A 27,521-nucleotide genomic window follows, 5' to 3' on the forward strand; every position below is an offset into this window, starting at 1 on the left:
CCAAAGGACCCCGGTTCGATTCCCGGGTCCCACTGAGCAATGTTGTGTGTAATCATACCACTTCTCTGTCAGTGAGTCAAATGTGCACAAATTTGTCATGCAAATCTATGGACAGGTAACTGTTGCTGCATGCAGTAGGTTAAATGACCTATGTTGTGAAAAATGCATGTTGATTTGACTTGATTCATGATACCCTCAACACCATTCATGTAGCGTAGCTAAGTGAACACGTTCCATAGATTATTTTATATTATTTTATATTTTTCTTCTTTTTTTTCAGATAACTTAGATACGCAAAAACAAAACCAACCTTCTAAACCAATATCCTGCTTGTGAACTAATCTGTCAATCACTGCTAAACTATACTGTGCCCCGTTTCTTTAAAAAAAAAAAATGATACGCTAGCAACTCTTGCTGGAATGGCAATTGTCATGGTAACGACAAGAATCCAGCTTCCTGATTGGCTGTTGCTGTGGTAAGTTGTCATTCCAGCAAGAGTTGCTATCCTATCGCCTTTTATGAAATGGGGCCTGGTATGATTAACAAAGATACCGGAAGGCACGTTCCCCCAGATCGAGCGCAACTTGCATGTTCCCCTAAGATGTCTTTTGTTAGTCATATTAGTAACATGGAAACATGCAAGTTTATTATACCCAGTCGAGAGGAAGGTGCATTTCGATGCCTTGTCTTAAACATGTCAGTACTTAAAGGTACTAGCCCACATTTGCAAACCCACGAAAATCAAAACTGCATAAAACAGGTCCAATATGACTTCAAGTACAAGGTATAACAGTAACATACCTCACCTGTTGCTCTTTGTCTATACCATTCGATAAAAGAGAGAAAATCATCGTTTTAAAATCAATTTTCAAACCGGGTCAACCCGACCCAAAATCGAATTACGAGCGCGGGCTAGCTACGTACTAACTGCAACCAGCCCCAACGTGCAGCGTTGGGGCTGTGCCGTTTTCGCATTCAGATCGAGGAGTTGTACAAAACGGGTGCCGTTTCGGCGCTATATTTCCTTAATTTTTCAACAAAAACTACTAGGAATACTTACATGGGTCGATTAAACCTAAATGATTAATTTCGGCGACTGTTTGATGCATTTCATTGCTTATGATGCAGAAAATGTTGTCTTATAACGCGAATATCTTCAGCTCACCGATGCTCACTGAAACTCACAATCACTTGCACAGGGGCACAGCATGCATGCAGTGCAGTGCATTTTATGAGAGCATGCGTAATGCGTACTAATGGATATAGCAGCAAGTCTCTCCACTGTTGCACTAGGGCAGGCCGCTTATTACTCCTAAAAAAAATGTAGAAAATTTTGCAGTTTCTAGATAAATGGGTGAGAAAACCAAGTCGAAAAGGTAATGTATTAATTGTCACTGTGTTTATGATAGAAATTTAGCCGTGCTTTATTTGTGAAGTCGCCGTGAATGTGGCAGTGATTTTTGCTCCCGCTCAGCTGCGAGGTAGCCGCCAGGACCGCGCCTTGCGGCGCGGTCTCCGGGGCTAGCTACTAGTACGTACATGTAACTTACACATGTATCGCATGCAAGTAGTATGGTTGGGTGTCCATAATACCGGACACCTAACGTTTTTCTATCAATAGAAACGTGAAAAATCTCACAATTGGCCTGAAATTTTACTCACGTGTGGAGAAAATACTCCGGATTCACAAGCGCGCACTGAAAATGCGATCTGAGGTACGCGCTCTTAGATGGCGGCTTCGAACGCGTGGGGTGTCATTTTTTCCGCACTCAGTTGCCCTGCTCATTTCCACCGACCACCCTGAGAATACGTATAAAGGGCACTTAAATGCGTTTTTTCGACAGGCCGCTGTTTTTTTCTAGCCGTCATTTTTTTCCCAATAATATTTGAATATATTTTGAATCCTTCGATATTACTTTTGAAGGACCGTTTGATGAATTTGAATTGATTTTCATAAGGAAACTTTTCATCGTAATTGAAATAAATTAGATGAGTCGGTTTGTTTTTTCACATTCATTTCTCGTTTCTGCATCAACTCGTACGGTCGTAGCGGGCGACAAAATGTTTATGTCATGTGTATGTACATATGTGTAACGTGTGTGCTCGATCGTACAAGCGGCGGTGACAATTTTGCGGTCAAAATCGTCAAATTTATTACGGAAGGATACTCTACATCTAACAACGTGTCAGCAAAGGTAGGCCTAGTTATAATATATGTAACGTTAGTTACACGATAAACCTTATTCGATTTTGCTAAATTTCGGTAATTTAGAGGGAATACTTAGTTGTTTTCGCCACATTTTACTCGGTAGCGTAGCCAAGTGAATAATCGAACACCGTTGCGCGTAGTCCCATGCGTACATTTTCTTTCTGTACGCGCAATGCCATTATAATGCGCGGCCGGTCGTTATGGACCCGGTCGGTAGGTTGGACACCTACCATACATACGTGGACCGGAGCTATAGCGAGCGTTATACGCATGCATACGGTGCATTTTCATCTATTTTTATGAAAGTAATGGACTAATTGGAACGAAATTTTGCACAGGTGTTACTGCAATCATACCCAAACTCCATGCTAACTATGAGACCAATTGCTGCAGGTTTACAAATGTGGGCTAGTACCTTTAAGCAATGATGGGCTGATGAGGTCATGAGCAGAATATTGATGTGGAAAGGGTTTTTTTTTTGTGTCCGTACACAAGCAATCTGAAGAAAAATAGTAAAAATTATGATGAAATATAGGGAATGTATCTAGATATTCCTTTTGTCAAACAAGCGATGTTGAGTGTATTAACATGCATTTGCATTTCATAGGCTCTTTAAGGTGATTCAAATTTGAACAAATAACACACAATATTGCGGCCTGCTTAAACCTGACTGATACCTCACAGGTAAAATATGGGTATTTACATTTTCATTGTTTGCGCACTGGAGAGAGATCAGGAGCTGTTTAGTCCGTCGTTCGATGTCATTTTTTATTCTTCATCACTACTCGCCGGTCTTATGATGTATTGACCTTAAAGAAGACACCTTAATAAGACTATTTATGTTTCCTTATCATTATTTTCCCAGTCAATCGCATGCTTCACTATACAATTACATAAACAAGTGCAATTAAATCTAAAGGAAAGTACGCCTAGTAGTTAACAGGAATTATTTTTACAGTTGTTATCAAGTTGTTTGTGCTTTTTTGAACATCATCTCGCAACCTACGCAACGCCAAGTGATTGGGACTGAAGAGGAAGATATTGTTTGTGACGTTGAGGTCTGCATTGACGGTATACATAGTATGTACATTTCTATCAACTCACAAATTGCCCAATTACAACAACTACAAAACGCCGCTGCGCGTATCGTTTCTGTGTCAAGCAAACGCAGTCACATCAGCCCTATAATCCTAAAGAGTCTTCATTGGTTGCCTGCAAAGGAGCGTATCAGGTTAGGTGTCTAAGGGGGAATGCGTGTTATAGCAAAATCAGTCCGTCCTTAACGGGTTAAGCGTCTTACCCCATCTTACCCACTCTATTTTTGGGAACAAATCAAGAGCAAGTTAGGAACAGGCACAATATTGTTCATGCGTGCAAAAAAAAAATGAACCAAAGCCATGAGTCAAATATTGAACAAGGATATCAAATAAATCATGTCTACGTACAAAAGTCAGATATCAGAGCCCATAATTTTCCATAATTTCTACAAACATTGCGGTTGCCGTGAAGCCGCTTTCTCTCCAAATTCCTTAGATTAAATCAATCTAGTTATATGAGACTGTGGTTAGGGACAAATCCAAAATTAGACTTAAGGATTGGTGATTAGATTAACTTCGAAATCTATCAGATTGAGATTTTCAATCTAATTTTGGATTTGTCCCTCATCTAAATCTAAGGAATTTAGAGAGTTCAAGTCAAATAAAATGCTCCTTATCGGCCCCAAGCTTCACATTAGCCATCACGTCAACCGCATTCCTTATGCCGCCAAAATCACTGCAAGCAGTGGTGTTGTAGCCATGGATACCGCACAGACTGGAATCACGACATTGTTTGTCGTATTTACGATGACACTCCTTCCTGTAGCACATTAGCATTTGTAAAGAAACGGACGTGGAGACAGCTGGTGATGATTAGATGAACGGACCATAATGGGTGATGACAGTCTGTTTTAGAATCTCCAAAATTGCGGCAATAATGCAGCGAAATTAATTTGAATTTGTGTTCCTTAAAGAATAAAAACCGATATTGGTGTACAATTTAGTTGGTATTAGGCGTAAAGATTCGTAAATGAATGACACACGCCTTTAAATTAAACAACAACAACAACAACAACAACAGCAAAAATTACGGAATCTGAAAATTCAGTCAATTCTATTGCATATATACGTTCGACACTTCTAGCTGGGACTCCGATGGACACGTGGAAGGCAGTATTGCTTCAAAGGAGCAACGTCACGGCAACATTTCGAAAGCACATTATTATTATCATTTCCAGTTTTCTTAATATTGTTTCATTGGATATGAAAATATCAACTTTGTAGACAGTCTGTCGTATACTGAACTACTGAAAAAAGAATTCAGATAAATGTACGGAAATTGTACAGGTATGAATATTCAAACCCTTTACTTTATTTTGAAACTTTGACAGAATATTCGCCGATACCATAGAATTATTGCAGACAGCACATCACCCAGTGACCAGCAGTCGATGAGCTCAGCCTTGCCCAGAAATAATCCATTTGAATACCAGATTTTGTAAGAGCTTTATGCAAATATAATTATTGTATTGCATTGTACGTTTATTTGCGCTGGCACGCCTGTGCGGGTATACGTGTGACCAGGGTTATACGTAGGAGTGAATGATATACATATACATGTATACAGATATATATATATATATATATATATATATATATATATATATGAATATATATATATATATATATATATATATATATATATGTGTGAATATATATGTATATATATATATGAATATATATATATATATGAATATATGTATATATATATATATGTATATATATATATATATATAGTATGTTTACATTTCGACTTTCTTTCATCTCTCTCTCTCTCTCCCAACGTAGAAAAAATCAATTTGTATATCTATAAAACCGTATCTTTATGTGCGCAGGCATGCTTGTGTGCCTATTGTGTGACCAGTGCCATAACATAAACACCTATACATCACACACATACACACACACACACACACACACACACACACACACACCACAGAAAGTCAGAAGTCATATATACATTCAATAAAAAAATATATATATGTATATATGTGTGTGTGTGTGTGTGTGTGTGTTTGTGTGTTTCGATGTGTGTATTTTGATGTAAAGAATCTAAACTGATATCCTCATGATCATAATTACCAGATTTTTTTAGATTCATTGACGTTTACCCACGAACATTCCACGTGACGCTGAAGGGACTCTGAAATGTGAAAAAGAAAACAAAAAACGACAGGGCAATAGTCGCCTTTCATCGCATTTTCTTTAAGTGCAAAGAAGCTATATTATTCAATTCTTCTGAATGCTACATGTTTCCTGCGACCGACATGACGATTTACGAGTTGATAGTTTTCGAATTACATGTATATTTCATGTTCTATTTTGTTGTGGCCTAAGGCATGTTCATGGAACGTTTAATTTTACGTAATATTCAAGTTGACCTACAAAACTCTAGTTAAGTCAGGCAGAAGAGATGATTCATTCATTTCACTCTCACTTTTCTCCCAAAAAAACAAAACATAGAGTAAATCAGGAATTATATCATAAGTATGTATACATTAGAAGTTATGTTTAGAGGGGGAAAAGAGAAATGAGAGGTCCACTAAAAAGCAATGCTTGTAGATTGTGAACCACTCAAGAGTTTCTTCAAAGATACTGACTGTAATTATACATAACACAAAAATGCTGAATGGAAGACAGAATGGAACAAACAACAGAGACACAACGTGACATGATTAAACGGAGGGCGATACGATTGAAAGGAATGGGAATCATAGGAATGATAGAAGTTTCATCTCAATTTCACTTGGAATAAGAAAAATGGGGAATTTGAGAATCTCACATGTTTTCGTCACATATAATGACATTGGTCGCAACCGCATTAACTTGCCAATTGACTGAGATTATGATGTCATGTACACACAATTCTTTCCAGCGATCACGCACAAATTTATCATAAAGATTATGATTTTCGTGAATATTTCAGCAACAACAATAACCCTACCCATAAAAAGGGTCTCATATTGTGGGCTACTACCTTTTGCCACGACTGCAAAACTTTGATGGGAAGGATGTAAGATTTTTGGTCTTTTTTTCCTTCCTGTAAATACAGGAAATCTAGTAAAATATGTGTGAAATTCAATTGATGCTCATCAATGTACGAATTATAGTCATCCTGAACATAATTAGATAATGATAATAAATCTATGGTCTTCGGACAACAAAACAAGCGTTTGATAAACGCCTACTAGTATATTATGCTGAACTATAGACATGAGTAATCGTTTCACCATATTTTTTCTTTGCTATCATTTGCAAATGATTGAGTTGTCAAACGACAAGAAAAAGTGGGTTTCTGATTTGCTCCAATAACATTGGGACAAGAAATATTGTGCTAGTGTAAAATGTTTTATTGCTTTATCTATTTACGCTGTACATAGAGGCCTATGTACCTGGCTGTCTCGTAACACGATACACAATGAACTAAGTATAGTGTCTGCTACGAAGACGAGAAATGCGTATACGAACCTTCAACTTTAACGGTAATCGTCATAAAGCGATCCTCCATTGCTATGAAGACACTAATACTCATACCGGCCACAAGAGTCAATGCCACGAAAAGCCAGTTTAGTGATGATCGATAAAATGGAGTCTTCATGATAGCAGCAAGAGTTTCCATTCTTCCGTTTCGAGAAATATCATAACGACAGTGCTGTAGAGACAGCAATATTCAAAGTTGGAAACCCGCGTCCTTGACTGGGAGAGTCAACCAGCTTCGTTAGCACGAGCGTGTTACCGCAATGTAAAAGAACCCTTCGCTGAAATAGAATATTCCATTCGTGTCACTGATGTCCGACAGATGTTGCAGTATAAGCCAGTTCAGAGATAGCTCATGTGCACATGGGTATATACAAATGACCTTTCATTTTTCTCAATTGGTTATAGGCACTTCACTCATTCAAAGCCATATATTGTATGAGTTTGCCCAGCATGCAATTTATCATTAAACTTGTTCATTGTGCTGTATTGAATACATTATTTTTTTTTGTCCTCCGCCAAGGTAGGAGGTTATATTTTCGGTGCTTCGTCAAATTTTGATTCTGGTTCCACCCCCTTTGCAAACAATAAAAAAATTTTGAGCGTGACTTTGATAAGCGAGGGCCATGATGACCAAGACTTTTCCTTTATGTTTCTGTGTATGTCTGAGTTTGTATTTGCGCTTTAAATAGGAGTGTGTAACTCACCATTGTCACTGTGTTTGCATGCGTTCATTTATAAAACGATGATGTGTATAAGTTCAGCTGGTGCCATCATCACCCCCCCCCCCCCTCTATGTCACTATTTATACGGCTATGCTCGATCGTTCCCTCCCTTTGGAAGCATTCCCTATCTGTGGGTTGCCAAAACCTCTTTATGTGCTTTGGAGACTCCCTCCCCGTTAAAAAAATTATATAGTAATGGCATTGATTGAATTTTTGTTTTCTGCTTAATTCAGCACACTGCTCGATACGCCCTCTGTCTGGCTCGGCATCTTTAATAGACAACCCCGGCTCATTGTAGGTTTGAGGTATATGAAGAAAGTATGCTCAAAGCTCGAGATCGAAAAATTCGGGTCTTGCATCTTTCGTTTTGTCATACACTGTAATAGCATCACTCATACCATCAGTAGCAGTATCAGGATTTGATTCATCCCCTACATACCTGTCCTCCACTAAGTTACGTTGCAGTCTATTGAATCAGTATATAGGACATAAATGCGTACGCGTGCGGTGCCCTGAACGAGCCATAAAGTTAAACGTGACATATGAATTGAACCAAGCTGTTTGCTTTTTTTTTAGATTAATTTTTGATTTATAGTCTTTTCTCGATGACAATTTGCCTTTGTTTATTTGTTTGTTTGTTTGTTTACGCCAGCGTCAATGTTAAGTGAGTTGTCGTGGATCCGAGAAGTATAGTATATCAACAAATTGTTGGGTCACATAACCAAACATTTCGTAGACTTCAGTGTCATGTTTCACGAAAGAGGCCAGACGTGACCTTAAATGTTCGAGTAGACCATGTCTGCACTTTAACCGAAAATTTTCATGGTTTGTCCATTTTACAGTACGCAGGCGCATGTCGTAGGATATCCCACTGTACTTCGAGCATCTTCTGCCTGAAATAGCAGGCCGTACATTGATTCTTCGTTCGTATAAACGAATCTTTCCTAACGACTGCACAGGCCAGGAAGATTGAATCGCTCTTTAAATGATTGATTGAGGTGTACTGACCAAGAGGAATGTTGTGATTTTAGTGAGCGTAAGTCTGACGCCTTATAAATGGAAATTTCATCCACAAAAATAACAAAATGTATCGCTTTTCTGCAACATCAAAATAGCTCATGACCTAGGTCCTACAGATGACATGTAATGTTAGATTGTAATGATATATATTTTCGTATCTCGGTGTCACAAGAGACTATGCACTTTCCATGCATTAAAAGGATATGAAGATTTGTCACTCTATATCGTTTACTATCGTACCATTTTATTTTTTCCCTTTGTAGAGTTGTCGTCTAGCCAGGGTGTACATATGATAATCAAAGATTTACGAAATAGTTTCTTTTTTTTTCACTGAGCGTATTAGCTTTCCTTCGTTGTTTCGTCAACATAAAATAAGCTGATTATTTGGGCAAGCTTCCAATCTAATACCTAACCATTATCTAGGACACGATTTCCTTGTATGTTGTCACGCTTCGATTCTCTGTGACGTCACACATTGAGGCCTCCAATCGCAATGTCAAACACTGATCCAAAGAACATACAGTGTCAGCCATGAATAGGTCTAGAACGGAATAAAGGGTAAAGTCCCTTTAGGCCTTTATGCAGGCGTCACACTCTCCCGAAATTGAGCAAAGATGGACACAAAAAAAGGAAATTTTCAAATTCGACTCCGATCGCATGAACATCGGGTCATTCGTGAGGGCGTCTTAAAGCCATCGTAATAATTATGACCGCCAGTGGTGCTTGCAGACTGATAACAAAAGATCGTACCTGCTTAATTAAGCTGTTTATTCACGTTTGATCAAGTTCGGGGCCAGCTTGAAAATTCCATACTCGTATTGCCATCTTTTGTCAACTTCGGGACAGTGTGACGCCAGCCATACCAACAGATTGCTCGAAGACCTTGCGAAGGTCCATTTTTTGCCCACCGTATAGTCATCGTACTCAACGTCGTGTAGCCATCGTGTGGCCATTGTGTGTCCTTCGGATGTTCTTCGGATGAACTTTTGAATCCACAACTTTTGAATTCACTTTTAAAAATGCACAATCACTATGTCTTGTACAGCCCTATATCTGTGTGGTTCAGATGCCATCGTGTGAACATTGCCAGCATCGTACTTGCTTCGGCACTTAGAAGACTTCGCACGAAAGTCCTACAACACAAAAACGTTCGCCTTTCAACCAAACTCAAGGTGTACAACGCAGTTGTTCTGTCATAACTGCTCTTCGGCTGCGAACATGGACCCTGTACCGCAGGCATACCAAAAAGCTGGAACAGTTCCCCATGCGCTCTCTACGGTCCACCATGCATATTCGATGGCAAGATCGCACTACAAACCAAGAGGTCTTGGACAGAGCCAGGACATCAAGCATTGAAGCCAAAATCCTCCAAGCTCAACTTCGATAGTCCGGTCATGTCATTCGCATGGAAGAGTCGAGGATCCCTCGTCAGCTCTTCTATAGCGAGCTGTCGCATGGCAATCGCAATCAAGGCCGTCCCAAGAAACGTTATAAAGACAATCTCAAGGCCAACCTCAAATGGGGCGCATTTACAACCCCGTGAACTTGAGACAGCTGCTGTTGTAGACAGATATCGATGGCGAACCTTAACAAGGAAGGCTGTAAGTGCCTTTGAAGATAACCGCCGCAAACGCCTTGCAGCTGCTCGAGGGAGACGGCATCAAGCTGCATCTATACGTTAATCTGAAAGCATAAACTCCCTATACAGTATACCTAAAATGTTCGTTTATTCGAAAATAAGATAAGGTTCGTTTATCCGAAAATGAAACGAAGGTGCGTACTATAACGAGTCTTTGGAATTAGTAACCTTATTTCATTTTCTGATTAACGAACCGTCGGATTAATGAATCATTTGTCATTTTCCAATCAACGAACCTTCGAAATTACAGACCTTATTTCATTTTTGAATTAACGAACTTTCAGAATACCAGACTGTTAACCGTTTGGTAACACCCTTTAAAAAAGACCCAAAATGCAATACTAGCATTGACCTTTTCACACCAACACTTTTTGACACCCTCGTATTAACGGGGTCAGGCCACTAGACCGACACCCACGAGTCATACAGCCCACGAGTTTGACACTTAAAACAGGTCCATGAGTCGTACAGCTCACGAGTCATACAGCTCATGAGTTCGACACTAGGCAAATAAAGCCCATGAGTTCGACACTATAGGTAAACGAGTTCGACAGATACAACGCGGGGCTTAATATGTCAGTCTTGTGGGCCTTGTTAGCTTAGTGTCGAACTAATGGGCTGTATGACTCGTGAGCTGTATAACTCGTGGGCAGTATGACTCGTGGGTGTCGGTCTCGTGACGTGCTCCCGTATTAACAGCGTTTGCAATACTCGTGCACGTGTGTACATGCGCATGTGTGCGCGCGTTTGTGTGTGCGTGTGAGTATTAATTGATATGAGTAAACCTTAATTGCCGTGTACCTTGTGAGGATGAACATTGCTATCTGCAAGAAAGTTGCAATCAATTGCAAATAATTGCTAATTTTGAAACAACCATTCTGATTGGTTCAGGGTCTGCCCTATTAAGAAGACATGCATGCAACAACGATTTTGATTGGCCAGTGACAATCAGTTGCAATAAACGCAAAGTTTCTAGCAACGGGGCCCAGGTACCATACGGCGACTCTGACTTTATCCTTATCATCCAGTGATGGGAACAAATCAACCGCAGCAAATATCATAGCTGATGAATCTTCTCACAGTATGCAATACCACCGGTGTACTAGGAGCTTAAACGTACGCCTCTGCCAGTAGATTTGTGCATCATTTGCTATTAAAGTCAGAAGTGTTGAAAGGTAGCCGCAGTTTAGCAGGTGATGGTCCTTTGAGAATAATCGGTGAGTATTTCGACTATTTTTCGTATTTTTCCTTTGGCATTAAGCCTGAATTTGCAAAGTTTATTTGTTGACAATTCCTAATTGGCTTCATACGTATAAAATCATTGTATTCCATTTAGTTTTTTCCCCTTCTCCTCGTTCTTCGCCTTAATGTCATATTTGCATTAAAAAGAAATATTATCAAAATCACCACCGTCACGCTGTAAACTGTTCGAATATTTGTACCGCCTAATTTTACAGCACTGTCAAAAGCTATATCACACACAATATGCTCTGTCTTACAGAAAAAATAACATCCCACGGTTAAGGTGCCCTAGCTTTTCTCGCTTTTAGCTCATCGAAGCCTAATGCTCAAGTTAGGTATTGCTATAATTCATCGGTCGGCGTCCGTCGTGCATGGTGCGTCATCCGTTTTACATTTTCAGCCTTTTCCTTAAACCCCCATGACGGATTTTTACCTAACTTGGCAGGTAGCATTCCTTGCTATTTCTATTCGAATAAAAAAAAAACCAATACGCTAAGAACATAATACACCCGAATTTAATCTAAACATGTACCATTAAAGTATTTGAAAACTATATATATATATATATATATATATACGAATATATGAGATAAAAAACAAAACTGGAACAAAGTTCATGCTGTATTCACCAACGGTTTATTTCTGCACACAAATTTTCGAGCGACTCGCTCTTTCTCAAGTGTTGATCAACACTTGATCAACACTTTAATCAACACTTAATCAACACTAAGCAGACACGTCTGCTTAGCAGACAATAACATGAATAAAGTTGAAGAAGACCGAAGGTCGAAAGCTTCCCACCAGCTGGCTTCCTGCAACATCTTTTGTCATTATTACATTGTCTCGACTATATATTTATATATATCTATCTACATATCTATATATATATATATATATATATATATATATACATACTTACATATATATACATTATATATAATTAGAAATATATATATATATATAATATATATATGGATGTGTTTGTGTATAGCATATCGTAGACAGAAGTTATTTTAATACAAGTAAATATAACGTATTATTATCCATACAGAGGATTTTTAGAGCCCAAATACAAGTGTTATTTTGTCGACGCACCTCATAACCTCCAACCCACTTAAAAAGTTTGTTGAACTCGACCAATATTTTTTGCCGAGGCGACCAATATTTAAAATATTGGACGGCAAGAGGGGGATTCCCCAAAGTTTTTATAAACTGCACCGTGATTGGTTGAGATATATACGAGATAACCTGAAATATGAAGTAAAAACGTCTGTGATTGGTCAATCACGAATTAACTAGAATATCATTTCTTCTAAAATTCTGTGTTCATGCAAACAAATTTCATATATCAATCAGTTGAAATTGTTTTTTACACAATTTTTCAAAATATCACTTTCATAACAGGAAGTTAAATTTAGGTTTGATGAAAATAAGTTGCCTTTTTTGTGCATGCAGGCGCAAGGCGACGAATGATCTGCAGCTCTGCATGCTCAGCGCTATACTGCTAGATAGCCCGCTTGCGATATACAAATACATGTAGCCGGCCGCCGCTTGCATTTGCATGCGCGATAATGCATAATCGATACTGTACCGCGACGTGTACGTATACACTATACAGTAGGACTACTAATTGTAGTAGCCTAATTCGATCTTTCACGATCTACGGTAGATGTGACGTGAATTGTTTCTCAGATCTCGGATACAAATACATCTAATTCTGGTCAAAATTAGCTAGATCTCGGTCTAACAGTAACATGACGGCTACCTTGGATACATAGATCACTGTTTTATCAGAGACTGAAGTGGATTAACTTGCACTGAAGAGTGTAGGCCTACATCAACATACCATACCCCATGTCAGGATCACTACACAGTAGGAGACCACACAGCACTCGGAGTCGGAGACAGAAAGGGTAGGCCTAAGTGAAAACATTCTTCGCTAAAATCCTCTGTAGGATAATAACGATGATATTGAATGTGGTATTTTCGATTAATACAAGGAAATATTGGACTCGCTAAGCAAAATATTGGACTCGTCTTCGACTCGTCCAATATTTGTGCATAGCTCGTCCAATATTTCCTTGTATTAATCTCAAGGCCATCCAATATTATATAAATATTCAATTCTGTTTCGTTTATTGCGCGAGCGCTTGCTGAATGCGCAAACGCTTGCATATAGTGCGCGTCATTTTGTTACATTTCACAAGCGCGCAAACATCTTGCTAGTTGTTCGTTTCATACGCAGTTTTAGGGGCTTCCCCTTTTCAGCGCTGGGATGGGACTGCCGAGTCAACTTCAAAGACGAGTAGAAGCCGGGTAATTTTGTGCAGTTCATGGTTGCTCTACTTGATTGTATAGATGATAATAATCATATTGGATGGCCTTGATTCATGGAATACCAGGGAATATTGCACTCGTTAGGGTCAATATTGCACTCATCTTCGATTCGTGCAATATTGGCCCTAACTCGTGCAATATTCCCTTGTATCCCATTCATAGCCATCCAATATAATATAATTACTGTACGGACATTGTTCATATTCAATAACACGGAATTATAAGTTTCATCTGTCGTAAAATTGGTGATGTTAGCCAGAATAAAATTTAGTAGATGATAATGACCGCCATGTGTATCCAGGGCATTGTCAGCAAACACAATTCTCAATAGTTTGGGATGATGGTTTGTAGAGTTGTTGCTTTCAAACAAATAAAAGGATTCAGCTTTTTGTAGGCTTAGATTTTATTCTTCCTCTAATTTTCTTTTTCTTTAGCAGATCTTGACCCATTTCGCGTTTCATCTATTTTCAATCACTACCTGAAATATTTTTAAAAGCACGAATTTCATTTCGTTTCACTGCTCAGCATAGATGATTTGGTTGTATCAATGAAGAAAAGAAAATGTCCAATAAAACAACACGACATTATCTCTGCCCTGCAGACATCCAGATCAGCACACAGCACATCGTCCTCAACGGAAAATGGCGCTTCCCGATATCTTATCATCTTTCAAGGACAGCGCCCTCCTGGCAGCGGTTGCTGCTCTAGCAATCACGTGGTACATACGAACATTCTGGGTCCATGTTACCGACAAGCTGCCGCCAGGGCCCTGCAGAAAGCCGTCCCCTTTCCACTTCATCGGCCGACTTTTCTCCTTTCAAAATTTCCTGCAACGGATCATGAGTATTAACAAAGAGTAAGTAATTACGCTTCACTGATATATATATATATATATATATATATATATATATATATATCAAATCCCAAACCTTTATTCCTTCATAAAAGAAATGGCAAATATGTTATGCAGATTGAGTACATTAACATAATCTAGAACTTAAAAAAAGACACACACACGACGTTGTTTTATACATACACATGTACGCATACAACGCACACTCATTATTATGAATACAAAAACTTGAATAATTTTTGAATATTTAGGAACGAGCAGACGTACAGTGCCATAGAAGATGGAACACATTATTGCTTTTAGCAGCCAAACCATAAGAAAAAGCATGGGGATTTTGTCTTCCGTCACAGCATAAGACAAATGACACTCATTTCCACGAGAAGAATCTTAAAAATAAGCATCAAATTAGCGCCGTAAAGGTTGACATGGATGATTTTCTTCACTTTTTTTTGCTATGAACGAAGCATTTATGGAATGTGACTAGAACTCGATCCTATAAGGTGTGATGTGTCAATGGCAAGCCAAATGTCCCATTAATAGAAAACTCGATTTATCGCCCTATAAACGAATGCAACGTTTATCAAATTTACCCCAAAAATGACTTTTTAGACATACGGGATACTTGGCTGGCCATAATGTGGCTGCTTCTTTCAATCCAATTTACAAGGTACGGAGACATTGCTTTCCTGCATGAAGGAGGTCAGAGACTCGTGTTTATCTCAAGCCCATCTCTAGTCGACGAAGTACTGGTCAAGCAAGCAAACCTGACTTCCGGTCGCCCAAAGCTTCCGCTCTTCAAAAACATCATGGACCATACCAAAGGTCGAGATAGCTCAATTGCTCTATCTGTGCATACGTGGCTATCAATAAATCGATCTTTTATTACATTCTGCAGTTATTTCATTTGACACATCATCTATCCATGGTTAAGGCAGGCTTGGGACAGTTTTTACATTTCATTTATTTGGCCATTAGTTTTGCAAAGATAGGAATTTTGTAAGAGAAATGTGGCTATCACGGTCAAGAAATGTTTTGTTTCCATTTAACGGATTTACAAACATGAATGTTTTTATAAGTAGTACAATCATTTATGAATTTATAAATAAATGTATATTTCTCTTACCCGTTAACTTTTCACATTATTTTCAGCTAATGCATGTTTATCTATACTCTTGGTATTTCATATAATTTATTCATGGTTTGAAAAACAACTACCATGGCAGCCTAACAAGGCCGAATTGAGGTAGTTTACACAGTAATACAACATACACATTGCTGATAAAAAAAAAACATAAATTACAGAACAGATATAATCATATAATGACATTATAGCATTGCTTATTCATTTCACAACTCAATTTCTAAAACACAGATATAACATTAAAAACAGTCAGACATTAAAACGTTCATGATATTGTGATACCAATAAAAACGGATACAATTTCACTCTTAAACACACTCGACATTTCACCACTCACATGCAGCGTATACCTCCCTTTGGCAAAAACTTTGGTACATGCATCACATATTTTCATACACCCGCGCAAGCATACACATTACTCCGCGTTGCATATCGTAACCCAAATATTTAACGAAAGGGTAATTATGTAATTTATACGTAAACGAATACCGGCGTTATGGACACACTTGCATCTACACTCAAGCTGACAATGCATGCTTGTACCTTCCTTTTTTTCGCTCTTTTAGAGTGTGTCTATACTCATACATGTACACTGTAAAAACATCGGTGTTAGATTTAACACCATGGGTGTTAAATCTAACACCGATCAAACTTCAATAAAGGACCACACCCACAGGTGTTGAGAATGCACTGTGATGGTGTTGAAAAGTGTTCACCTGACACTTCGTGGTGTTAATTTGACACTGTACCTGGTGTTATCTTGACACTGTACTGGTGTTAATTAAAAAATGACACCACATGGTGTTAATTTGATATTTGTTGGTGTTAATACCAATGGTTTAATACCCGTCCAGCTTCAATAAGAGACCACACCAGCTGGTGTCACTGTGGTGTAAATTTATTTTCACATTTTTTCAAAAATCTAGTATTTTAATGTAAAATTCTTGATCGTCTTGTTTAAATTAAAAATCAACAAGAAGTGCAGTTACTAAGAAACTCTTCAAAAAACAGTTTTATATTTGGAAATGACACCCGTAGGTGTTAATTTAACACCATAAATGAGCACCGAAAATTTAACACCAGCTCGGTGTTCACTATTTAACACCGGGCTTTTTGCAGTGTATTATGATGTGGACTAGTGCACATGAACACACATACTAGGGGCTTGACACACGCTCGCACGCATGCGTAAAAGCATACGCTAGTGTTCACACACGCATTATTATATACATTCACAGGGTTATACCTTAAAAGATGGACAAACACATTCAAGTACGCGACTTTAGACCTGGCCAGTATAATAAGAGACAAAAAAAAACCAAAAACAAGATAGCAAACTTGAAGAGAAAGAGAGAGAGAAGAAGGATGAAGTCTCTGATCCATGACACATAACACGAAGGGATTCCCATTTCAGGTAAGGGCCCGGTCACACCGCCCGAACTTTGTTGGAGCGTTCCTTGAACGGTAGGGAGAGGGGGCCGAATTTCGACAACCCTCGTCACCGCGCACAAAATGGGGAAAAAAAATCGAAAACACGGGCGTTGCCTTAGCGGTGCACCGCTGAAGCCGGCGTTGCTTTAGCGTTGGTTTAACGGTAGCGAGCGGTAGCTAGCGTTGGTTTAGCAGTGACGTGAGCGTTGATAGAGCAGCGTTCTGCGCATGCGGACGTTGTCTCGGCGGTGGTTTAAAGTTGGTTTAGCGGCATACCGCTTTTGACTACGGAGCTGAACGGATCGCTTTGATAGAAGTTCTGATAGATTTTTGATAGAAGTCGATAGTTGAAGTTCATCATGCCACGTGAACAAAAGAAGAGGAAGGCTGGAGAAGGAAAGGCAGCAGCCTCCAAGAAGATCATTACTGAGCAGGCAGCTTCTTCTCTCTCTTCTCCTTCTGTCAACAACTTGTTGCAATCTGAGGAGGTTCTGATTCTGCTGCTGGACTAGTGCACCAATCACAGCAAGTCTCTCAGCATCCATGGTAGTACAGTTTTACTGTAACTTTGTGCAAATTCGATATGTAATGAGGTCTGCACTCAACGGCAGCTCGATTCCAAATGGGCTCCTGGTCCATTTCTCCCCGTATTTATAGCCAAATTCTGGTCCCGCTCCGACACCTCCATACCAACGCTTCAACGTCTGACACAACAGCAATCCCGTGTCCGCTCGTAAAACGCTTACAACCGCTCCACCAAAGTTTGTGCAAGGTTTAATCACCGCCCGAGCAAAGCTGGCGAAGCAGCGTTGGTCCAGCGTTCAAGATTTCTGCGTTGGCCCAGCGGACCCAAGTGTCCACGAACTTGCGTCTAGCGGTGCCAAACTTTGACTGGGCGTTGTTGGAGCGGTTGTGAACTTTGCCGGAGCGGAAAATTGCCCGCTCCTCACCGCTCGCAATATTTTGTGCAGCTCAAAATTTTCGGAGCGGTAGGAGGGACCATCAGCGGTGGCCGAGCGTATACGGCGTTGCCTTAACGGGGGCCAACTTCTGTTAAACGGTGGTGAACGGTTACGAGCGGTGATGATTTTTTTATCGCTCCAGGAACGCTCCATCAAAGTTCTTGCGGTGTGACCGGGCCTTAAGTGTTTGACTGCGATCGTGTGGTCGACATGGTCAAACGCTTTGGAGAAATCGGTGATCAAAACTGATGAGGCTTGTTTAGGGCGATCAGCGTTTGAATGCAGGGTATGAAGAATATCTATTAAGCAATGCGTTGTCGAGGTCCCTTTCATATTGCCGAATTGGACTCTGTCCACGTTTGGCATCATTGCTGCCAAGGTGTGTTGCGCAATGAAATGTTCTGCCACTTTTGAAAAGTGATCTGTTAAAGCGATTGGGCGTAAATTCTCGATTGATGGCGGTGACGATTTGGGTAGCGGTGCGATAATCGCTCTTTCCCATTTCAGGGGAACACTTTGTTGTTTATACGATGTATTGAGTAGATGCGTGAGCGGTTTTGCTAGCTCGTACGAAAAAGTTCTGATGAATTTCGCCGTTATTCCATCTGGACCAGATGCTTTCTTTGTATTCATCTTGTTCAGCTGTTGGTAAACTTTCCACGGTTCAATGGTATATCGATATAACGTCAGAGTTTGCCTTTACAGAAATGCATTTCACACCAGCAGTATTACATATACGCAATCACGGCAATAGTACAGGAAGGCTTGGGGCTGTTTATGACGGAGGGATAGCATGGATAGGGTGAAGAAGGGACATTTCTATATTGCAGAAAAGTTATACGGACTTGTAATAGCGTAGGAATGTACAGTCAAACTTGCCTTGGGGATCTCCTCTCTGTGACGACCCATCTGTCTATAACGACCTCTCTTTTCATTTCCCTTGGATGACCTCAATAAATATGTTTGACTGTATTTTAAACATGCCTGTATATTGCCTGTGACTGCGGTCAGACATAATTAGGTGACCCGTGTGAGATAACTATCCCTTCTGCTTCTGTGGGAAATCTTAATCTCTTTGGGTGTCCATCATTTTATTCTGTCTTTTGTGCGAACTTTGAGTATCGATTACCTCATAATTTGACAATTGAGTATATGAATATAAGAACGACCCAAGTCCAATTTTTGGCCAAATTCAGTTTGACATGGGAAATTGTAGCTTATACATGGACTCATCTTGTGTATAAATGATAAATCCTAATTACCCCCGGAAGTGCCTGAAATAAATGAGTTAAATCTTATATGAATGTAAGAATGAAGGACTTGGGTCATTCTTACATTCATATTATAGCGCCCTCTCTCGTCCTTCTCTCATCTCTATAGCAGAATATCATGTATATGAATCAAAGAACGACCCAAGTCCATCACATAAAATGGCCTCTCCACAATTAATGTTAATGTTAATTGTCATAATAATATATGTTCTAATTTGTATATACAATGTTGCCTTCCCATCACAGTTAAATAGAATATTATTGGAAAAACAAAAAAGATATGAAGTTTTTTTTTAGTTTACTCGAAATGGTCTTCCATGGACTTGGGTCGTTCTTATATTCATATACTCAATTTGTGGCTGATACTTTGCGCTGTCTTATATGATTGGATGACGGAACCAAATCTAACGTTTGGCTGAAAAGAACACTGACGCTATAATTTATAGGGAGATTCGTTTTCAATTATATATTGCGTATGGACAAAACCTGTAGATAATCGTGCGCAGGATAGGCTACTGGCATTAACTGATCTGGAATCCTAAAGCGTCTAAAGCATCACAGATACTATACCCACTAATGTTCTACCGACACACAAACACAAAAATTAGGCACAAAAGCAGAAAGCGTCGACGTAAATCTGACATTCATTTAAATTAAACTTTTACATGGTACAAGTGGTATGGAAAGCATTTGATGACAATAAATGCGAAATATCTTTGCAATTTACAAAGTGCATGCTTGATGCGTGGAATGTCTGCATCATTACTCAGTACACAAATATTACATACACAATTAATTACTGGCACACAAGCACAAAACCCAGACAAGAAAGAGCGTCGACCTAAACTAGACATTAATGGATATTTGAAAATTTGCAAGGTAGGCAAGACACTTCAAAATGACAATGAAAGCGAAGTCTCACTCATCACTCATTTATGCAATCAACATGATTACACCCACAGATGGTTTTAGGAACCGACGCAGGAACAAACTTCAGACATGAAGCATAGAACGCTCGCGTATAGATCTGATGATCTGATGACTTAATTGATACTTCACTTTTTACATGGTAGGCAAGGCATTTGATGACTATAAATACAAAATATTTCCGTTAATATTTTTCTTCCATTTTTGATATGTTCAATGTTTTAATCTTCACTCACTTAAAATAATAAATACAACCGCACAAACGAAAGCCAGACATGAAAATATAAAGCTTCGAAGTTAATCTGATATTACTGAATATTTGAAATTTTACGTGGTATACACATTATACGAGGCATTTCATGCTGACAATTATTACGTTGATCGATGCAACACGCGGAGTGCCAAGCAGCCACCAAAGTCTGTTTCCAAGGGGATTGATGCCGTAGAGAGGGTTGACATGAATCTGACGGCAATAAAGTACAGTCAGCTCCAAGTAAGTCGACTGCGCATAAGTCGAATAATCACCTAAGTCGATGAGAATTAACCCTCACTTTCACATTCAAAGCCTCACGTGTTATTATTTTGTACAAGTCGATTTTTGTTAGTCGACTTATCGCTTATTCGATCAAATTCCGATGACAGTTTCAATAAAAAGTCATTAAATTCGTACCCCAAGTCGAACTTTACTGAAAAAAAGTAATCAATAGCCGCTGTCACACTAGTACAAAATTTCTTGACGTTTACACTCAAAAACACTTCGCGAAATTTGCTCGTTCATTCACAAACTCAAAATTCACAAATTCAACATTTCCACAGCGCCATGATATCTTTTCAGGTATGATGAGCGCTTTAGGAGAGTCTATCATTATCATTATTATTATTATCATTATCATTATTATTATCATTATTATCATTAGAAGAAGGTACATTATTAGTTAGAAGGTACACATTAACAGTGAAACAGTGAAAGAGACATTGAAAAATTTGACTAAGAACTAAATAGCAGTAGTTTGATATGTTATACTGTTTCAATAATTATGAACTATAAATACCCATGCATATATTGTGCAAAATCTGTTAAGAGGAATCAAAAATTTATACTATGTACTAACTGTGATAAATGGGCGCATGTTAAATGTGGTGAAGTTTCTGATGATATCTTTTATTCAAACGTTAACTGGATTTGCTGGAAATGTATAATATCTGAACTACCATTTCACTCCGAAGAATCAGTAAATATTGATGAGTTTGATGACAATGTGTGCATAAGTTCACAAACTGAAATAGCCGAGGATAAATCAGCAACTGTTCACTTCCCTAAACAAAAGGGGTTAAAAATAACCCATCTTAATGTGCGTAGTATTCGTAACAAGTTTGACGAATTACGCATTTTCCTGAAAAACAATCCATATGATATATTCACGATGTCGGAGACATGGTTGAAAGCAGATTATCCCTCTGCTTCCCTTGTTGTTGACGGATACCATCTGGAAAGATATGACCGTGTAGAAAGAACAGGAGGCGGAGTTGGTGTTTTCATAAGTGCCGCCATCACATATAAAAGAAGGACAGATTTGGAAAAAGATTCATTAGAACTAATGTGGTTGGAAATCAAAATACCAAACAGTAAGTCATATTTTGTGGGAATAGTATATCGCCCACCGAGCACGGATGTAACATTTTTTGAAAATCTTGAGGAAAATCTTGAAAATGTACGTAATTTCAGTGATAAGATCGTAGTGATTGGAGATATGAATTGTAATATGTTAACTGAAAATAATTTTTCACGTAAAATTGTGCAAATATGCAATACTCTCCATATGTCACAGATTGTATCCAAGCCAACGAGGATAACTCGATATAGTGAAACATTGATAGATTTGATTTTGGTATCTGAAACATTAGGTGATCTTTTTTCAGATGTATACTCCATGGCCATATCTGACCATTCTTTGATTTATGTGATATTGAAAGAGTGTACGCCTAAGTCAGTTCCGAAAATTTCATATATGAGGTCATTCCGTCTATATAAAGAGGAAGATTTCTTTACTGATATAGAAAATGAACAATGGCACCTTTTGGAGTCTGAAACGGATATTGAAAGTTTATGGGGAAAGTTTAAAGAAATGTTTTTGTCTATTTGTGACAAACATGCACCTTATATAAGTGTAAGACACTCAAACCCGGCTCCTTGGATAAATGATGAGTATTTATTGATTGCGCGTCAACGTGATTATGTTAAATCAAAATTTAATAAGATTAGATTAGAAACATTATGGAATGAATATAAAAAGTTACGTAATAAAGTTAATAATTTGAATAAGAAATTAAAGAGAGAATATTATAGTAATGTTTTTCAAAAATTTGGAAGGAATGATTTTAAAGCCAAATGGAAAAAGGTGAAAGAGTTATTACCCCGTAAGAAAGAAAGTAATATACTGAAATTAGAAATTGATGGTGAAATGATAGAAGATAGATATGAAGTAAGCAATGTTTTTAACTCATATTTTAATTGTATTTGTGATAAACTGCGGGAAAAAGATAAGGTTGTGATGAATGATAGAATTGTGGTTCCGCTGGAAGTAACGAAACAGGTGTTTGAATTTAAAGAAATTGCTGAAAATTTTGTACAGAGGGAACTTGAATCACTTGAGCACAATAAAAGCTATGGTATTGATGGAATGCACCCCAGACTGCTCAAAGCAGCCGCTAAAGTGATTGCTAAACCTTTAGCTTTTATGTTTAACTACTCTTTGCAAATCGGAAAATTACCAGCTGATTTTAAAATAGCTAAGATTATCCCTGTACATAAAAACGGTACAAAAACAGATCCTGTTAATTATCGGCCCATTTCGGTCTTGTCTACTGTAAGCAAGGTATTTGAAAAAGGAATCCACAGCCAGCTTTATAATCATTTGAAAGAACACAATTTGCTAGCACAAAGTCAGTCAGGTTTTCGACCACTGCACTCTACGCACACAAGTCTTCTTGATGTTACCGAGTATTTACTGGCGAATATGAGTTCAGGTTACATGACAGGTGCCATATTTCTAGACCTTCGCAAGGCATTCGATGTTATTCCACATGATAAACTTTTGGAGAAACTTAAACGATTTGGCATAACCGGAAAAGAGTATTTGTGGTTTCACTCATATATAACAGAAAGAAAACAGTGTGTTTCAATAGACGGCAAAATTAGTGATTTCCTGACAATGAAGTCAGGTGTACCACAGGGATCTACCTTAGGACCTTTGTTGTTCACAATGTTCATCAATGATCTTTGTCATGTCCAATTTTCTTCATCCACCAAACTATCACTGTATGCTGATGACGGTTATGTTCAACAGGGGAAAGTCATTACAAGAAATAGAATCTTCGTTACAAAGCCAATTTAATCGCATTGTTAACTGGATGTATGCTAATGATATGTTTATTAATGTTGGTAAAACAAAGGTTATGCTGTTTGGGGCGAGAAATAAAGTAAGAAATAAACAATTTAATATTATTTGTGAAAATGAGAGTCTGGAAAGAGTGGTAACGATGAAGTATTTAGGTGTAATTTTAGACCCTTATCTAAGTTGGTCTAGTCACGTGGATAACATTGTAAAAAAAGTATCTAAAACATATGCATGTTTCCTTAAAATTAAGCCCTATGTTAACCAGAAAATATTAATTGATTTGTATTTTTCTTTAGTTGTTCCTTATCTGGATTATTGCTGTACGGTCTGGGGCAACAAGACTAAAACATGTACGCAAAGATTGCAGAGATGCCAGAATAAGTTTGCTCGGCTGGCCTTAAATGCCGACAATTTTTCCTCTTCTTCTCCTCTTTTGAAAACGCTTCGGTGGCAATCAATCGAACAAAGACTTAAATACCAACAATGTATAATGGCTTACAAGATTTTAAATGACAGAGTGCCGGCTTATCTAAAACCACTAATTGCCATTAGACCAGTGTATTACCTCACAAGATACGCAGTCAACAACCCCCTCTTTGTGCCTACACCACGGACAGAATACATGCGAACATCTTTTTCTTACCAGGGAAGTGCAATATTCAACACCTTACCAGTATTCTTACAAACTTGCCCCTCTTTTGAAAGATTTAGAAAGTTATGCCGTCAATTGAGTTACACGTTTTAAATAAATATTGATTATGGTATAATGGTTATTTATTGAATGTTTTAGCAATTTTGTATTTATTTTATTTTTTATTTTTTTTTTAACTGTTTGTATTGGGTTTTCTTTAATGATTTTTCTTCTTTGGTTTCATTAACCCCTATTATGGTATTTTAAACTCAGTTTTATATTTTTGGTGTGTCATTACAGTAATTTCTATTACACAGATTTTTTTTTTTTTAATAATACATTTTGTTTATGCCGAATTCAGAATACATTTTAAGTCAGTCTCCATGGTCTAAAGTATCTCTTAAAGTTTGTATTGTTTTGTGTATATGTGTTACTCTTGTATATTTTTTTTATGAAGTCTATTGTAATCCAATGTTTTTATCATGTTTATGTACACAGGGCTCCCCTGGAAAGCAGTTGTGAAACTGAGGGGACTACCCTGTTTAAATATGACGGAATAAATAAATAAATAAATAAATTATTGTTATTATCATCGTCATCATCATTATCATCATCATTGTTATCATTGCCACCATTAAATAGGGTAATTGCCCTAGACCCATGTTATTCTTTGCATGGACCAATAATGAATACAGAGTTGTATTTAATCTCCTTCCATTGACGTAGGTGGCGTAGTTTTCAGCGAGGGCGACGTCTGGTCTGACACTCGCCGCTTTGTTCTGACGACTCTGCGTCACTTCGGGATGGGAAAAAAGGTCATTGCCAATGAAACCAAGGGAGAGGCGACGCTGCTCGTCCAAGAGTTTGCTGCTAAAGATCGTCTTTCCTTTAACCCCGCAAGGTTAGTTAATCGTGCTGTCTGCAACGTCATCGCCCGAATCACTGTTGGGCGAAGATTCGAGGATTCCGACGATAAAGTAGGAAACGTCATTTCCAGCATCAACACCATATTCGGAAGTGACATTGTATTGCTCCCCGATGCGCCACTCTTCTTATTGAAGAAAGAGCGCTGTGCCGTTACGCACGTCCGAGATTTCCTCAACACGGAGATTAAGCAACATAAAGAAACATTCGATGGAGATTACCTGCGAGATTTGGTCGATATGTTTCTTGCAGAGGAGAAAAAACAAACAGCGGACAGCAAGAAGACCCTTCCCAGTAAGGAACACATTTGGAAGCCGCTTTTTGACGTTTTTGTGGCCGGTACCGACACAACATCGATGTCGATAACATGGGCAATTCTTTTCTTGGCTGGTTTACCGAGCTGTCAAGAAAAGGTTAGTAGAAATTTACTGGTTGTCAAAGGAAATTAGATAATAATGTGCAAATTGTCTTTTACTGATTGGATGTCAGTTTGAACATGGTGAGACACATTTCACAAAGAGAATAAGAAATGTGGGGAAAATGTTCAAAAATTGTTACCTCACTTGATCTGGTCTAACCACAAAAATATCAAGATATATCCTGCCATCATGGTGTACGTAAGTCTGTTAAGTCTATCCCTGCCCATGGGTCACGGGACGGTGGGGGTGGTTCGGGGGCACGTCCCACACACACACTCACCCGCACTCGGCACTTAAAGAAAAGGAGGAAAACCTGACTTTCTGGTGTGGGGAATATTGCACCTGCGCCCCCCCCCTACACTCACACATACACACACACACACACACACGCACACACACATACACACACACACACACGCACACACACTATTGCCTCTTTAAAATAGAGAGAGATAGAGAGAGAGAGAGAGAGAGGAATCAATAAAAATGGGGGGGGGGGGAGAAAAGAAGTGACTTTCCGGGTGCACATCGCAAGTTTGACTCCCACAAGTCATACAGCCCACGAGTCATACAGCCCGTGAGTTCAAGAATTAAGTAAACAAGGCCCACGAGATCGACAAATTAAACCCCATGTTGTAATGTCGAACTCGTGGGTTCTATGACTCGTGGGTATCGATCTTATGGGATGACCCCGACTTTCCGAGGATAAGTTCGTCTTGAGATTCTTTGGGGAGGATGAAGGGTGAATTGATACTTGACCGAACCACGAGCACTACCCCTAGCTGACACCTATCCCCCTCCCCCACATAAAAAGCCATAGCAAAACAAAACAAAGCATTCCTCTGCCCTAGGCTGCTATTGAATACTTTTCCTGCGGATGTTAGCATATAACTCTCCTAAAGACGAACTAAACCAAGTGACTTGTATTGTGCCGCTTATGAAGTCACTTCTTGGAATGTTAAGCCCAATGCCCGCTTTGCAACCTGAGCCTGCTAGCTGGTGCGAGCTGTATGGAAATCAGTCATTTCGTCGACGAAATGACAACCTTTCGTTACGAAATGAGTGATTCCGTAACGAAATAGGCCATGCGACACTTGGCGCTCCATACAGCAGGCTCAAGTCGCACAGTTTGCATTGGGTTTTACTTGATTGTTTTTGTCAGGCTGTTAAGAATGTTTACAATAGTAAGCATCAAATTCACATCCACTTCTTGTGGAAACGCTAAGTTTACACACAAACTTTCTACATTTTTGCACTATGCACTATTCCGCATTGGTTTCCCCCACCCGGCATCTGCTCAGTGATCGATGACTGATATCTATTCTCGTACTGTGCATATTTTAAGGCTCTGTCACATCCTTTCCGGGCAAGCTACGTGGGCTTGTTGCATGTGGGGATTTTCCAGGATACAGGACAATTTCTGAGGGCATACAAGGATTTGGGCGAGTCGTGCATGCGTTTTACCTACTGGACGCGTGCTACTTAAGTTGTACTTGCGGGTATTCCGTGTGACAGGCGTACAAGGCGCGTGGGGGCTGACAATTAGTCAATTCAAGGAATTCCTCTGAAGGACTATTTATTTGGCAGAGGGTCCCAGAGAATGTCCTAGGGATTATCCTGGCCGCAGCCAACTCTCAACTAACGAGCAGTATGACAGTAAACGACCCTCAACATGCACGCAATTTGCTCATACATCTTGTTCCACGCCTACAGAACTGACCAGGTACACAGATGTTCTAATTATCAACACCGTTAACACACCCGTATTATGCTTGTAGAATGTCGTCTGCGTGGACCTCTGCTAGCAGTCACTTTGAC

The 27,521-nt window shown here is 38.9% G+C and overlaps 1 protein-coding gene across 1 annotated transcript in view; it reads left to right on the plus strand.

Annotated features, from left to right (window-relative positions):
• LOC139728524 (cytochrome P450 2J6-like) overlaps window positions 1–27,521 on the plus strand; it is a 68,264-nt gene that overhangs the window by 36,111 nt on the left and 4,632 nt on the right. The window contains exon 2 of the mRNA XM_071639464.1: window positions 25,087–25,697. Coding sequence (XP_071495565.1) covers window positions 25,087–25,697 — 611 coding nt within the window. The remainder of the gene's footprint in view (window positions 1–25,086; window positions 25,698–27,521) is intronic.

This window comes from Diadema antillarum, unplaced genomic scaffold (assembly GCF_040938485.1).
Source record: "Diadema antillarum isolate AM-2024a unplaced genomic scaffold, OU_Dant_1.0 scf00000019, whole genome shotgun sequence".
Lineage (NCBI taxonomy): Eukaryota > Metazoa > Echinodermata > Echinoidea > Diadematoida > Diadematidae > Diadema > Diadema antillarum.